We start from the raw sequence: 15,460 nt of genomic DNA, 5'->3' as shown, positions 1-15,460 counted from the left end.
TTAATCATCCTAAGAAAAACCAAACTGATAAACAGTTTATTACCTGGGTGAAAAAGCAACTTTAATATTGCTCAGTTGGGGAGTGGGGCTTAAGAAGAGACACGTTTTAACGTCTTCATCAGTGTTTTGATACCACAAGGTATATTTTTACTGTTTATTTTTTCAGAAATTTTGAAGAATCTGAAGATGAATTGAGAAATGAAGTAGTAGAATCTCTGGAAAAACTAGCTACTTTCAATGAGGCAGAAAAAAGAGAAGAGGTTTCTAGTTCTTCTAAAGATGCTGGAAACTTAGAAGAAACAGAGGGGATAGGCATGCAGAAATATTCAGAATTAAATGAAGGTTTGGAGAGTATTTTTATTCCATCTGATGACAAAATTTGTATTGGTGATGAAGATCAAGGAATATCAACCAACAGTCAAAATATTCAACTGTGATCGTTGAACTTTTTCTTAAATGATGTTTGTATGTGTTATAGTGTCTCTTTGGGAACAAGTCATAAATATTCATTTATTGTAAGGGTTTTCCAGTAATCCCAAGGCTTTATTAGTTTTTCTCTCAATTTAGACAGTGGGACTAACTTTTGAATGTAGAAATTCTTATTTTTACTTTAACATTCCTATTAAGAAATCTTTCAGATTATGTATGTGGTCGGCATAGTAACGTGACTCTCCCCACCCCAAGCACACCCAAAGATGTGAATATATTTTTACCTGGCAAAGGGAAATTAACATTGCAGGTGGAATTAAGATTCCTAACCAGCTAACCTTAAATAGGGAGGTTATCTTGGATTATTCTGATGGGCTCAGTGTCAGCACAAGAGTCTCTGAAGGTGGAAGAGAAAGCGAACCAGAGAGGTGGCAGCTGAGAGGGTTCAGCTCTATCCTGCCAGCTTTGAAGATGGAGGAAGGGGCCTCATGCCAAGGAATGCAGGCAGCCTCTCTAGACGCTGGAAAAGCTTTCACCCTAAAAGCCTGCCAAAGGAATGCAGCCCTGCCAACACCTTGATTTTAGCCTCATTAAATTTTGAACTGTGGTGTTGGAGAAGACTCTTGAGAGTCCCTTGGACTGCAAGGAGATCCAACCAGTCCATTCTAAAGGAGATCAGCCCTGGGTGTGCTTTTGGAAGGAATGATGCTAAAGCTGAAACTCCAGTACTTTGGCCACCTCATGCCAAGAGTTGGAAAAGACTCTGATGCTGGGAGGGATTGGGGGCAGGAGGAAAAGGGGACGACAGAGGATGAGGTGGCTGGATGACATCACCAACTCGATGGACGTGATTTTTGAGTGAAGTCCGGGAGTTGGTGATGGACAGGGAGGCCTGGCATGCTGCAGTTCATGGGGTCGCAAAGAGTCGGACACGACTGAGAGACTGAACTGAACTGAAATCCATTTTAGACTTCTGACTGATGGAACTATAATACATTTTTGTTGTTTTAACTAAGTTTGTGGTCATTTGTTGTTAGTGATAGAAAACTAATATACAGACTCATTTAAAATAAACTGTTATTTTATAAAACCATGATTTCTGACATTTCTTAGGGTATACTGAATATGCTTTTTTGAAGCTGATGTTGACACTGATGGAATTAAGTAACTGAGCAAGGAGAGGAATTGTGTACCAAATAATCATTTTAGTGTCTCATTGAATTATTTTCTAATAGTTTCAAATGTATAAACTTCTGGAAAGCAGGGACTATGTCTGGTCTTTATTTCTCATGATGGTATTTTTTATATATAGTGGTTAGCCCAGTGCCAGAAATGTTTAATTGAAAAAACTAATACAATTTCTTATTAAGACTGTAAGCTCTTTGAGACAGGAACCTAGACTTCAACTTTTTTTTTGTATTAATTATAACAATCCCAGTGTTGAACATATGTCTGGAGCTTAGTAGATAGTCTGATTTATTGTATCTGCTGTTATGAAGAACAGAGTGGTTATAGCTAAGTGGTAGACTCCTGACCGTAATATCTGGTCTTTAATGAAAGTAAAACTAAAATGGCACATCGATACCTTGCCGAACCAAGAAAACAGAGAAACTATTGATCAGACCTGCCTGTCTTCAGAACTGTTAGAAAATTCATGTGTCTCAGTAACTATGTATGAATCTATCAACTTGATCATTCTTTACATGATACCAAGTATATCAACCCTTAACTTCCCTTCTAAGTGTCTTGTAATAGTCATGTGTGATCCAAGTGAGCACACAGCAGTAGACTACTGGAACTGATGCTTCTCTAAAGCCAAGGGCGGCCTTAATTAGGGTGGGTAATTAGGGTAAGAAAGAGGGTAAGAATCAGCAGATGAATGGTAAATCATAAGGGCATAATTTGACTCTAGAAATATGCACAGCTTCTTGCTGTGGTTTAATGGATGTAACTTAAAAATTTTTTTTTACTATAGTTGTTTTACAATGTTGTTTACTATAGTTGTTTTACAATGTTTTCTGCTGTCCAGCAAAGTCAATCAGCTATACCTATACATAAATCCACTCTTTTTAAGATTTTTTTCCCATATAGGTCATTGTAGAGTACTGAGTAGAGTTCCCTGTGCTATACGGTAGGTTCTCATTAGTTATCTGTATTTCATATACAGTGGTGTGGAAAGTAACTTTTTCATTGTACCCATTGACAGATTTAGCAGACACACTTTCACTTATTCATATCATAGTTCTGGAGTCTAGGGTACATTGTGGAGTCTATATACATTGTGTATAATTAAATACACAAATATTCTGAAAGCACTGATCATCACACTGGCCCCTATCGCGTAATTTTGTCTAGAATATGACTTTGGAAATCATCCTGGAAATTATTAAAGTGTATGAAGCTCTGCAGTATTTTACAGGTCTGAAATATTCATTAAAAAAATCTATTAAACCCACAACCTACTTTTCTTGTGGGTACATGAGACAAGACAGTTTTTGTTTTGCCTTTAAAAACTTTTTTCTTTAAAAAATATTCTTGGCATGGGTAGCTGGAAATAGTGGTGGTGGTTTATTCGCTAAGTTGTGTCTGACTCTTGCAACCCCATGGACTGTAGCCTGCCAGGTTCCTCTCCATCCATGGGATTCTCCAGGCAAGAATACTGGAGTGGGCTGCCATTTCAGTAGGTAATAAAGAATTCACAACTGAGAGACTATGTGAGGGGTGGGAGACTATGTGAACTGGGAGACTATAAAGGTGCCATACTGGGAAAAGAAAGTAATAAAACCACTTCTTTCAATCATATTTAGATACAGATAGATTTTGTATCTATTAAATCTATATCATATTTAAGATACAACTAGATAACTATACAAAGAATATGTTAATATAGTTTATTATGCACAACTAGAAATGTGAATCACCAGTGCTGTGGGTTCAAAACAGCATGTTTGGACCACTGAAAAGCAACATCGTATAGGAATTAAAAGTCACTCCGTTTCCCCACACAGACAGTAGCTGATACACTGCTTTGTCATTCTTCATATCAGGTATTCAGAAACAAACGTTTAATACTGCGCTAGGAACACTGAGAGAGAACCTACTAACATATGCACATTATAGTTTCAGTGATATGTTTGTGATAAATGAAAATCATTTTGAAGAAATGAGTTTAAATAATATTTTGTGAAATTTCAGAATCCTTTCTTCCTTTACTATATCCTCTACTTTTGCTCTGTCCATTTTCTCTTTAGTCCCATGGTTTTCCTTGGGTAGATGGGTAGGCTGAGTGGGCAATGGTCATGGATGTTATCTCAAAGAAGAGCTATAAGGGAAGAAAAAGCACTGAGCTTTTTGCATCCAAGTGGTAATCCTGATTTTGTCGTTAACCAGCTCTGGGATGCGGACGGAACTGAAGTTCTTCACCTTGCTCCTGTCTGTAAATTTGAAAATAAGAGAAACGAGACTAGAGAATTTGTAGGGCTCCTTCCAGCTCCAGTTCCAGCACAAGGCCACTCTGGTACGTCACCATCCCTGGGCTCTGTTTTGGTGCTTTTTGGTCTGATGACATAAGACGGCCAGCAGACAACACATCAACGATGTAACTGGGAGGAGACAATGAAGCTGGCTGGTTCCATGAATGGACAAGAGGCGACTGCAAACGAAAAGTTTACCTCTTGCACATGCCTCTAAGACAAAGATGTGTCAGACTGTGAAGGAGGTCAATTCACTGAACCAGAAGGAACTGACTGTGTGTGGGGCAAATGCTGAAAGTTGTAGCTCTCAATAACCATATCTGCACACACATATATTCATTTTTCCATGCTAGTTATCAGTTATTCAGGATAGAAGTCCTGTTAAATTCTACTGATTCCTAGTTACTGGCTTAGTAACAAGAATTTACCTAGGGTCATAATGCACTGATAAAGATAGGAGTACAGAAGACATTTACCACATATTGTTACCTTTAATTCAAGTAACTTTGTAATTTTTAAAGTACTTTCACATACCTTCTGTGTTTTGTGTTTTCATTACAATTATGAAAGGCAGGAGGACAGCCAATACATCTCCAGGTTACAGGGAAAGAAGCTGAGACTCAGGAAAATTAGGAAGCAGCTTTTGCGGCAAAAGGTCAGATGTTTGTAGATGATGAAGCTGAGGTCAGGTCCAGCTACTCTCCCTGCTAGTCCAGTGCTCTATGCAAACTGCCACCTCGTCACCTTACAATGCATGATGCTGATTACAGAGACCGTGGGGATGGCTCCCCATCTTACATCATCACCATCTGAAAAACAACTTATTGAGATGTTCTGACTCAGACCTCTTAAATGACTTTAAAAAGCTGACTTCTAGCCTCTGGGATGTGAAAATGGTAAGGGATAATGAGAGGGCTGTAAAAACACACTGACAGCACTAAAGAGAAAATTATTTTCACAAGTACCTAGTGATGGAAAGGGTTACTTACACGCCCAGGCACACCCACAGAGCAACCACAGTCAGCCTGTCTTTTGACTATCTGCTTTTAGAACATGATTAAGCCTGCTGAAAATTTTTGTTCTTTTAAGAGGATCATTAGAGGTATTCAAAAGTTTATCCACAATATTGTTTGAATTTAAATGTACCAGAACTTTTTTATGTTCCCAACATATCAGAACAATTCTAAAGTACTAATCAATTATTAGTCATCCATTGTTTTTTTTCAACATTTCTGTTTTTTCTAAAGGGAAATCTTCTTTCCCAATTTCTAAAGTAACCTGACAAATAGAATTTTTAAAATAATGGATTATACCAAAATTAAAACTGTTTATTTTCTTTCAGAATTTGAGCCCAAACCCTAATCTAAAATTTTTACATTTAAACTATATAAGGTTACCTTTCCCATTTAGGTAACTTTGCCTTTTTCCATTGAAATAAATACCTTGGCTATATGTACATACTGCTGAGGGCCTTGCTTATGGATAAGCAAGGGCCTTGCATAAGGATCAATTCAGCTCAGTTGCTCCGTTGTGTCTGACTCTTTGCGACCCCATGGACTGCAGCACGCCAGGCCTCCCTGTCCATCACCAGCTCCCAGAGTTTACTCAAACTCATGTTCATTGAGTCGGTGATGCCATCCAACCATCTCGTCCTCTGTCGTCCCCTTCTCCTCCTGCCCTCAATCTTTCCCAGCATCAGGGTCTTTTCAAAAGAGTCAGGATAAGACTAACCTTATCACAACAAGGAATGAGTTTAGAAAAGTATTAACATATGAAAGTATCTAACCATTTTATACAAAACATCTTTAATTTGTACAGGTGTGGCATTTTTGGAATAATCGTTCCACAGACGATAGGAATGCCACTTCAAACTCCTGATCGGAGAATCTGCTTACGGATGCACGGGCACTGTTTCTGATTTGGAGCCTCTGTTCTGCAGACATGGAAAGAATATGGGCCATAGTCTCAGCATAGCCCTCTTCACTTTCAGCCAGGAACCCAGTCCTCTCGCCGTGGTGAGGAACAACGATGTCAAGCTTCGGGCCCCCCGAATTGTGTGCGAGGACAATCATGCCAGCTGCCATACACTCAACAATTCCTGAGGAACAGAAATCAAGTCTTTTAAGTCTCTGAATGTGCTCATAATAACAAGGATGAGCAGAATCCTTTACAATTTCAAGACTCGAGCAATTTAATTAAATGTCTGTGTCTTTCCAAATTTACTCATTTAACTTCTCTGGTGCAAAATAAAATCTAAGTTTTTCAGTTTTCAAGGCTTCACAATAATGCTGCTTTGTTCTTTATTAAAACTGACAAGTAGACACAGGAATTGTCTAAAAAAAAAACTACTGCAAATAATAAAACAAAGAAGACTGGAGAACGTTATTAGCAAGATGGTAGATAATAGATATTAAAAGATAAAAGGGGTTAAAAAAAGATTAAAAAAAAACCCCAGTATGTTAAGAGTTCAAATTACAGCACTAGGAGAAAAAAAGGAAAAAAGTAAGCCATCTTAGTGACACATTCTAAGTAAGGCTGGGGTTTATGTTACTGCTTGGATTTCTGGCAAATTTGAGAGAACTGTGCACCCAAAAGCAGCACTGAACTACATCAAAGTTTTGGTTAGTCTCTGCCAATGACATAGCTGAGGACATAAACCTGGCCTGCCTTTCTTACCCGTTTCTAGAGAGAACTAAGCCCTTCAGCAAATGATTGAGGTGACTGCTTTCTTACTTCAAAGGAGGGTACAGAGCTGCTATCATCCCAGCCACATGGGAGAGAAATGGAACCACCATAACTCTCTTCAACACTGGTGAATCTCTACAGAACAGAATCTTCTGCTAATGATTTGATCTGAACTCTCATTTGAAAAATATGAATTACACCATTCTCTGTTCAAAGCTGGGTACCATTCCTCTGTACTTAGACAAAGTCTTAGAGACTTTGACCTAATCAGTTTTACTCTGTCCAGAAACTTCCACTGCTCCCTCTCTACTGGCCCCCTATCAGCACTTAAGCTAGTTCAAACTCGTAAAAGCACAGTCCCCTGTGAGCAAGTGCACACACACCCACCCCTCTCTCCAGGTCACACGTCCTCCCCTGGCACTCTCTCTCCTTCCGTCTCTGTTTTGCAGACAGCTTGGGGCCAGCGTGGTCTGAGCTCACCAGCTCTGCCGGCTTGCCAGCACTCAGGGCTCCCTCACCGCCCCCTGGCCTCTGCCCACTGCTGCACTGACACCGCTCTCACCCATGGTGAAGCCCACCATGTCTTCATCTCGCCCAGCATCTCAGCAGCACTGAACCCTTCGCTGTTCTCCTTCTCCCCTCAACCCTCTCCTCCTGTGGTTTCTGCCTGGCTTTCCCCTCCTTCTCCTTCGCTGGCCGCTCTTCTGCCAACTTGTGACCTGTCGCTGTAACACTATGGGCAGCCTCTCACTCTCCAGACTCTCCTATGCCATCCCGGCCACAGCCACAGGGCTGCGGTCACTCACTGGACAGCTCCTCACTCTGCGTTCCCAGGTCAGGCCCCTGTCCTTCCCTCAGACTCACATAGGCTACAGCTGCCGGACACACACTCACACGCCCCACAGCCAACTCCCACTCCACGCGCTGGAGACTGCCTCACGGGCCTCTGCTCTCAGCTGCCTCTCTGGGTGAAAGTCTCCACCCATCACACGGCTGTCCAAACCCAACACCTGAGGCCATTCCAATGATAGCATCAAAGAATAAAAGAACCAAAAGAATAAAAGAACCATCAGAATCAACAAAAGAATCCAAAGTGACTGGGAAGAGCCCACCTGGGGACAGGGGTTCTTGGCTCCTGGAGCACAACAGGATCACCTGAGGGGCTTTACCAAATCTCCACCTGCGCCCACCCAGGGATCCTGATGTGGGCCCTGGGTGGGGGGCTAGGATGAGGTCCAGGGATCTGAACCAGCACACAGATGGGGTGAAGTGTGGAGAGAAATGCGGGAGTTAAGAGCAGGCGCTGTCTGGATTAGAATCTGCCCTCTTCTTTTACTGTGGGACTGGGCAAGTTCTAAACCCTCTCTGTGCCATTGATAAGATGGAAATAACCATAATACCTATCCAGTAAAGTTCTAGAGAGGATTAAATCTGATAATACTTGTAAAGACCTTGAAAGTAACCACCATAGAGTGAGTGGTCAAAAAATATTATCATTGGTTAAATGTTTTGTGTTAGTCTCTCAGTCACGTGACTCTGTGACCCCATGGACTGTAGCCCACAAGGCTCCTCGGTCCAAGGAATTCTCCAGGCAAGAATACTGGAGTGGGTTGCCATGCCCTTCTCCAGGAGATCTTTCTGACCCAGGGATCAAACCCAGGTCTCCCGCACTGTGGGCAGATTCTTTAACATCTGAGCCACCAGGGAATATGTTTTACAGGGTCTCAAATGAGGAAAACAAACTTGGTGGACTCCGGGAAGAGACTGAGGACTGGATGAAATCAGAGTACTATTATTTTTTCAAAACCACCAAAAATGTGTTATCTCATCACACCATCACAAATTGTTTAGAGCACAAACTCACCAATCCCAAAATGCTCGTTCCACATAGTATGCAGACCAACTGTTGCTTCAGACAAGTAATTCTTTAACTCATCAAACGGAATGTTTATTTTAAATTCCACATCTTCTTGAACTCCGAGGTCCTCAGCAAGCCTTCTCAGTTGGTTTACCCTGAGTTCATCATCTTGGTTACGACAACCTCCAATGAGCACAAGTTTAAGTGGAGGAAGAGATTCACTCTCCTTCTTATTCAACAACTTAGCAAAGGCTCTGATCTGCAAAGGATGGTTCTTTTCAGGCCTGAACTGGCCAATCGAAACCAGTAAGTGTTCTGAGGTTGCCTTCTCTTCATGTAAGGGAAGATCCAAGAATGTTTGCACATCACAAGGTGGATAAACAATATTAGTGCAGTTCCCAACCTTCCACAGTGACAGAATATGGTTCAGTGTCCAAGAAGAATTGACCATGACGATGTCACTGCAAGAACCAACAAGCCCATACATAAAAGCAAATAAATAGTAGTAGATGAGCTTTACTTTGCTGAGAAAAGGATTCCTGGTAATGAAGGCTGCATTGTTAAATCCCACATTCTGATTCTTCACGACGGAGAGCATGTCAGTGCTGATGGTGGGGTAATGAACATAGCTTCCAACTCGGCAACCACCTAGATACTTAAACAGAGGAAGTGTGAAAGCGTAGCCCATTGAATCAATGTAAACATCGGGAACACACTGCATCAGAGCTTCCCAGCCCAGGAAAATGGATCCCAGACTTTGGCCCAGCAGTGTGAAATGAGGATAGAGTGAATCTTCCACAAGGTAGCGCTTCCTTAAGAAAACAAACTTCACTGGGCGAGTTAACCTGATGTTAAATCTTCTGAACGCGCCTTCCAGTATCTGTTGGCCACTGACGTTGGCATCGCCAGTGTAAACAACATAAAGTGCTTCTGGATACCTAAAATAAGGTAAGAATTTCAGTCGTTTAGGTGCAAACAAGCAAAGCATTGTAGATCATCATTTTTCTCATGATTGTAAAGACTCTTATTTTCAGACTAAAAAAAATGTTTTCCACTGATTTTATGACTCCACTCTACCTGGGTCTTTCACTGCCCTATAATTAAAACATTAGTCTTCCAAAGGAAACTTCTAGTTCTTTGCTATTCCCTCTACTAAGAGTTTTGCATATAGCAGACATCAACAAAATAGCTGATTTATGAATGAGGCATTTTCATTCTTAAGAAATGTTCAAAAATGTTATTTTGACAACTTTCTCAGTATTAAAATGATGATTTAGCCTGTGCTCAGTCACGTTCAACTCTTTGCGACCTCAAGGACTATAGCCTGCCAGGCTCCCCTGTCCATGAAATTTTCCAAGCAAGAATACTGGAGTAGGTTGCCATTTCCTTCTCCAGGGGATCTTCCTGAACCAGGAATAGAACCCACATCTCCTGCATTGTCAAGAGGATTCTTTACCACTGAGCCGGTAATGAAATATTAATAAAATATTCATAAACAAGAGTTAACATTCACGAAAGGTAGTTAACATTCACTAAAAGCATCTTTGAGGAGGGCATGGCAACCCACTGCAGTATTCTTGCCTAGAGAATCCCCACTGATAGAAGAGCCTACAGTCCATGAGGCTGCAAAGTCAGACAGGACTGAGCAACTGGGCACTGCACAGCACAAAGGTATCTTTAGATAGGATCATAAACGCTAAAGCATTACTCAGGGATTTTTTTTTTTTGGTCTCATCATTTCTTTATTTTTAACTTTTTATTTTGTACTTGGGTACAGCTAATTAACAATGCTGTGACAGTTCCAAGTGAACAGTGAAGGGACTCAGCCATACAAACACATATATCCATTCTCCCCCAAACTCTGCTCCCATCCAGGCCGCCATGTAACATTTACTCAGGGTTTTAATCTGAGAAATGCACAAAGGTTTTAAAAGCTGGGCCTTGAGCCTGCATCACAATTATATATAATGAAAATATAGAAAAATACCTTCTTGTGATTTTAACACTTTGGCCACACTCTGGTTGTGTTTACAATTATTCTGAGTCATACAGAGAATGGGGAGACTGAATGAAAATCCAGTGTCCTGGATCTCGTGTCAAGTCAGGAAAGATTTGTAGGAATTAACCAAGGAGAAACAGGTTGTTTCGGGAAAAAAAGGAACACTAGATGAAAAGGCAAGGAATCTTATAAAGGTATGTGCCCCGAGTTCAGTAGGCTGGAGCAAAGTATATGTGAGGGGGCTGGGGAGGGATGAGAGACAAAAAGTGGCAAGAGAAAGATGAAAAAGTATCTTCCATGTCGTACTCATTATTTGGACTTGTTTTTGTGTTAGTGAGTTGGAGGAGTAATAGGGGTCGCTGGGGAGTACGCGTACAAATCTCATGACACTGGACCACTGCTCTCATGAGTTCAGTAATCCAGAGACAAGGCTAATGCACACTGTCCTGAGAAGGAAAGAAGAGCATGGGCCAGAGCAGGGAAGGCTTCAAGGAGGTGGGAATTAATACAGGATTTAAGAAAATTATCTGCATTTAGGGAGTTATGGGAGATGGCAGAGGACACACAGAAATGGTGGCAAGAAGCCAAGATGGGGCTTAGCATTTGAGAAACAGAGAGCTGAGGGCATTACTCATGAGGACTTTGAAACTGAATGAAGGGCGTGTGCCAGGAAGTAGGGTCACCGTGGAGAGATAACAGTCTTCCTTGTACGATGAAACAATAATGGAACCTGTGTTTTGCTATGTTTTTTCTTGTGGGACTGGAGTGGGGACAAGGAAGCCTAAAAAATTAAAAGATGTGTAAAACCAAATTCTTTCTATTAAATAACATGGTACCTTACTTAAGACTATCCAACTGGTAATGATATGAAAATCAGAATAGATGCTTTCATAGAGAATATTTGCTGTGTATCACAATTGACTAAAAGTATTCAGATTTAAAGTATTAAACACTTCATAGTATTTGGTCAATTTCTCTTTATTATTCAATCTCCTCCACATACTCTCCCAAGGTGACCAGTTATCCCCACTAAATTACGCCATAGAAGTGCAGATACTTTGTTTCTTTATCGTATCAATGGTAAAGATAAAATTCAATGGGATATTAAAAAAAGATTTATTTATTCATTTATTTTTGGTTCCACTGGGTCTTAGTTGCTGCACACGGGCTTCCTCTAGTTGTGGCTAGTTGGGGGGGCTATTCTTCCTTGTGGTGAGTGGGCTTCTTGTAGCAGCGGCTTCTCTTGTTGGAGAACACAGGCTGTAGGCACGTGGGCTTCAGTAATTGCGGCGTGGGGGCTCTACAGCACTGGCTCAGTAAGTTGTGGCACACAGGGCTTAGTTGCTCCACAGCATGTGAGAACTTCCCAGACCATGGGTTGAACCTGTGACCCCTGCACTGGCAGGCAGATTCTCAACCTCTAGACCACCTTCAATAGGATCTTTAAGATAGGTCGGCATATGAAAGAAGTGTTTCCTTGCTAAAGAACAATTTAAAAAAGGAATCCCTGGCTAGGAATGAGGTACTAGAAAAGAACACATTCTGGGTAATGATTTTTTAAAAATAATAATTTTTTAAAAACCAGTAATAATATACCAAATTAGCTAAGGAAGATGCATACCTACTTTTTCTGTAGAGCCCTTAAGGCACACCATAACACTCTTTCTCCTCCTCCGCCAGCATTGCAGTATGGATGGAAAAATGCAATCACCGTTTGATTTTTCCCAGTTTTGCTAGATGACACTGACTTTTTCTTTCTCTGTAGCAGCAGTCGGATTCCCCAAAGGATAATAAGTAAACACACACACAAAGTTCCACATACAAATAGCCCGGGGAAGAGTAATGAATAAAAAAACCTGAAACGAGAGGGGAATGGTGAAAATGGATATCATGTCATTAAAAAATGGTCCTGATGAACCTATTTGCAGGGCAGCAATAGAGACAAAGACATACAGAACAGACTTGTGGACATAGCACAGGAAGGAGAGGGTGGGACAAATTGAGACAACAGTGAAACATATACTGGAGACGGAAATGGCAACCCACTCCAGTGTTCTTGCCTGGAGAATCCCAGGGATGGGGGAGCCTGGTGGGCTGCCATCTATGGGGTTGCACAGAGTCGGACACGACTGATGCGACTTAGCAGCAGCAGCAGCAGTGAAACATATATGTTACCTATGTAAAATAGACAGCCAGTGGGAATTTGCTGTATGATCCAGGGAGCTCAACCTGGTGCTCTGTGACAACCTAGGAGGTGCGATGGGGTGGGAAGTAGAAGGGAGGTTCAAGCGGGAGAGGACATATGTATATGGATGGCTGATTCATGTATGGCAGAAACCAATACAACATTGTAAAGCAACTATCCTTCAATTAAAAATAAATAAATCAAGAAATAATAGGAAAAAATGAGAGGCTACAAATTGAAGTCTAGTTTCACATAACTGTTTTATATATTAATAGCAAAGTTTTATAGCTTGTGAGTCTAACAAAATACTCAGCTATTAAAATTCTAATGCTACAGAATATCTAATGTCAAAGGTGCAAGTCCCCTTTAATTCCACAGAGTGCTGGCAAGTCAATGTACTTTTTTTTTTAATTAGCAGTAAAAATCAATGTTGATCCACCTTTCTCCTAATTATTAAAGGATTAAAATAAATTTAATTATTAACCTAAACAAGATATGACTGGGAATGGCATCTGACTCCAAGATGACAACATGTAATCCAAAGAAATATGTCTTCCAAATGGTGAATATTCCACAGTTCAAAGTTTGGTGAGATACTAAATCATTTTTCTTCTCTCACTTCACCTCAAGTAGAACAATTTTTGAGGGAAGAGGAAATTTAGATGTCTCCAATTCTATTCTTTGGAAGGAATGATGTTAAAGCTGAAACTCCAGTGCTTTGGCCACCTCATGCGAAGAGTTGCCTCATTGGAAAAGACTCTGATGCTGGGAGGGATTGGGGGCAGGAGGAGAAGGGGACGACAGAGGATGAGATGGCTGGATGGCATCACTGACTCGATGGACGTTGAGTCTGAGTGAACTCCGGGAGTTGGTGAAGGACAGGGAGGCCTGGCGTGCTGCGATTCATGGAGTCGCAAAGAGTTGGACACGACTGAGCAACTGAACTGAACTGAACTGAATTCTATTCTCAGTGATATGTCTGATCTGTTTACACGACCCTGAAACCACTGCTTCCCTACATGTTTCTGAACCTGTTTTTTTTTTCTTAGCTGCCATGCAGCTTGGGGGATCCCTGAACACTTCCAGAAAGTGGAAGTGCGGAGTCCTAACCACTGGACTGCCATGAAGTCCCAGTCACTTGTTTTCTTTGAAGCAAGAGTCAATTCCTTCATTTTCCAGAAAATACCTACTAAATACTGAGTCAAAGGAATCATGGTTTGTCTGTCAGTTGTTCTTCCAAATAAGAACTGTGTCCTCTAAAAAGAATGTCTACATCTAAAAAGAATGTCAACGTAGACAGTCATACAGGAGGTTATCCTTAAGACAACTATTTTACTCTGGTATGGAGAAGTGCTTTATGTGTTCAATCCATTTTGTCATATAGAATATTAGAAAGATATGTACTCAAGGGTTTAGATTTAACAAAATTAATAATTTTTACTGCTTCATCAAGGACATTTTAAAGAAAAACTGGCTTTATCAAGTGCATGGAGATGAAAAACACAATGACTAGTAGTACAGTTTGAGAACACTGCCTTGATTTGTGCTAAGTAGTGGTTTTATCCACCAAGACTTTTGCACTATCAGTGCAAATGTCAACAAAACAAAAACTGTGTCCTCTAAACATTATATCTCAACATTATATGAAAATAATTTTTACCTAGAGGAGTCGCTCAAAGGGTCTTAGGAACTCTCAGGTGCCTACAAACCACAATGAACCACAATTTAAGAATCACTGCTGGGAAGAATGGACAAAAGTTTGACAAAAGTGGTAAGACTGGCCACTTAACGTTTGGAATATCAGTTCATGAAAGCAATGTTATCTTAAATAGTTAGCTTTCCTTTCCCAGGACAAGACAAGAAGCTGTTTAATTTAAAATGTTGCTGACTCACAGAATCCAAAGATTTCCATGACATTTTCTTCAAATGATTTAAGTGGGAAAATAAATGTGATAGGATTTTCAAACCGAACTATTCAACTTACAATCAGAAAAAAATCATATTAATCACTAAAGTTAACCCAGTTCTTATGTTTTCAATCTGTTAGTTTCAAAGATACACATACAGGTTCTATTAAGAAATTTATCAAACATCCTACCGTATTTGTACATCAAAACTACCCACTTAGAATTTGCTTAAATATAACTAAAATGTGTCATTAAATATTTATTCATATTTAAGCACAAGACTTTAAAAAGGTAAGTGTAAAGGGCAAACTAAGACAACAGAAGATCCGGTTTCTTCACCAAAAAGAGCATGATAGAATGGAGAATGAATTCGTGGCTCAATCATAAAGGAAAATGAGGAACGAATATGAATAATTTATGACGGACTAATTGGAGCGAACACAAAAGAAAGGAAAAGCTAAAGCAAAGAGGGAAAGCGAGCTCTCAGAGAGCAGTGAGGCAGTGAAAGTAAACGCGGTAAACCGGGTCTTCAACTCAACCTCGTGTATCCACCAAGACCCCAAAGGGAATGCACACTGGCCTTGAGACAATAGCTTAAATTCATGACAAGGAAAGCCCCTGCCCGCACACATGAGTCGCACTGGGCAGACACGTAGCACTTCAGTACCGAAAACGCCTGCGAGCCTACACCACCCGCTCCTCACCTCAATAACTCACACAAGCACCAACCCCTTTCAGCAGTCGCCATCTTCCGCCGACCCTCGAACTCAGGAAGCGTTTCGTCGTTCCTCTTCTCTATTGGCTCCTGAGGAACCTTGCGGCATTCCCCCCGCCCACACGGGGCCGACTGTGCACCTCAATTGGTTGCCGGTAGTAGCTTCCCACGGCCCTCCAGCCAACAGAATCTCCAAGGGAGTGGACAAG

At 40.9% G+C, this 15,460-nt stretch overlaps 2 protein-coding genes across 11 annotated transcripts in view; one reads left to right on the top strand and one right to left on the bottom strand.

The window, feature by feature from the left end:
* Nucleotides 1-1,519, top strand: part of NEK5 (NIMA related kinase 5) — a 70,481-nt gene extending 68,962 nt beyond the window's left edge. For all 10 annotated transcript variants that reach the window (XM_070380364.1, XM_070380366.1, XM_070380362.1 and 7 more), the window contains one exon: nucleotides 167-1,519. In XM_070380364.1, coding sequence (XP_070236465.1) covers nucleotides 167-437 — 271 coding nt within the window. In that variant the 3' untranslated portion in view covers nucleotides 438-1,519. The remainder of the gene's footprint in view (nucleotides 1-166) is intronic.
* A 132-nt stretch (nucleotides 1,520-1,651) lies between these two features.
* ALG11 (ALG11 alpha-1,2-mannosyltransferase) lies at nucleotides 1,652-15,375 on the bottom strand. The gene is made up of 4 exons (XM_005908954.3): nucleotides 15,241-15,375; nucleotides 12,070-12,300; nucleotides 8,452-9,383; nucleotides 1,652-6,000 (listed from the first exon to the last, which is right to left on the bottom strand). Exons 1-4 carry the CDS (start codon nucleotides 15,282-15,284, stop codon nucleotides 5,708-5,710), a joined length of 1,500 nt encoding a protein of 499 aa, XP_005909016.2. The 5' UTR covers nucleotides 15,285-15,375; the 3' UTR covers nucleotides 1,652-5,707.
* Nucleotides 15,376-15,460: the final 85 nt, after the last annotated feature.

This window comes from Bos mutus, chromosome 12 (assembly GCF_027580195.1).
Source record: "Bos mutus isolate GX-2022 chromosome 12, NWIPB_WYAK_1.1, whole genome shotgun sequence".
NCBI lineage: Eukaryota > Metazoa > Chordata > Mammalia > Artiodactyla > Bovidae > Bos > Bos mutus.
The sequence above is the reverse complement of the archived record's forward strand: the minus strand, read 5'-3'. Positions and strand labels throughout refer to the sequence as shown.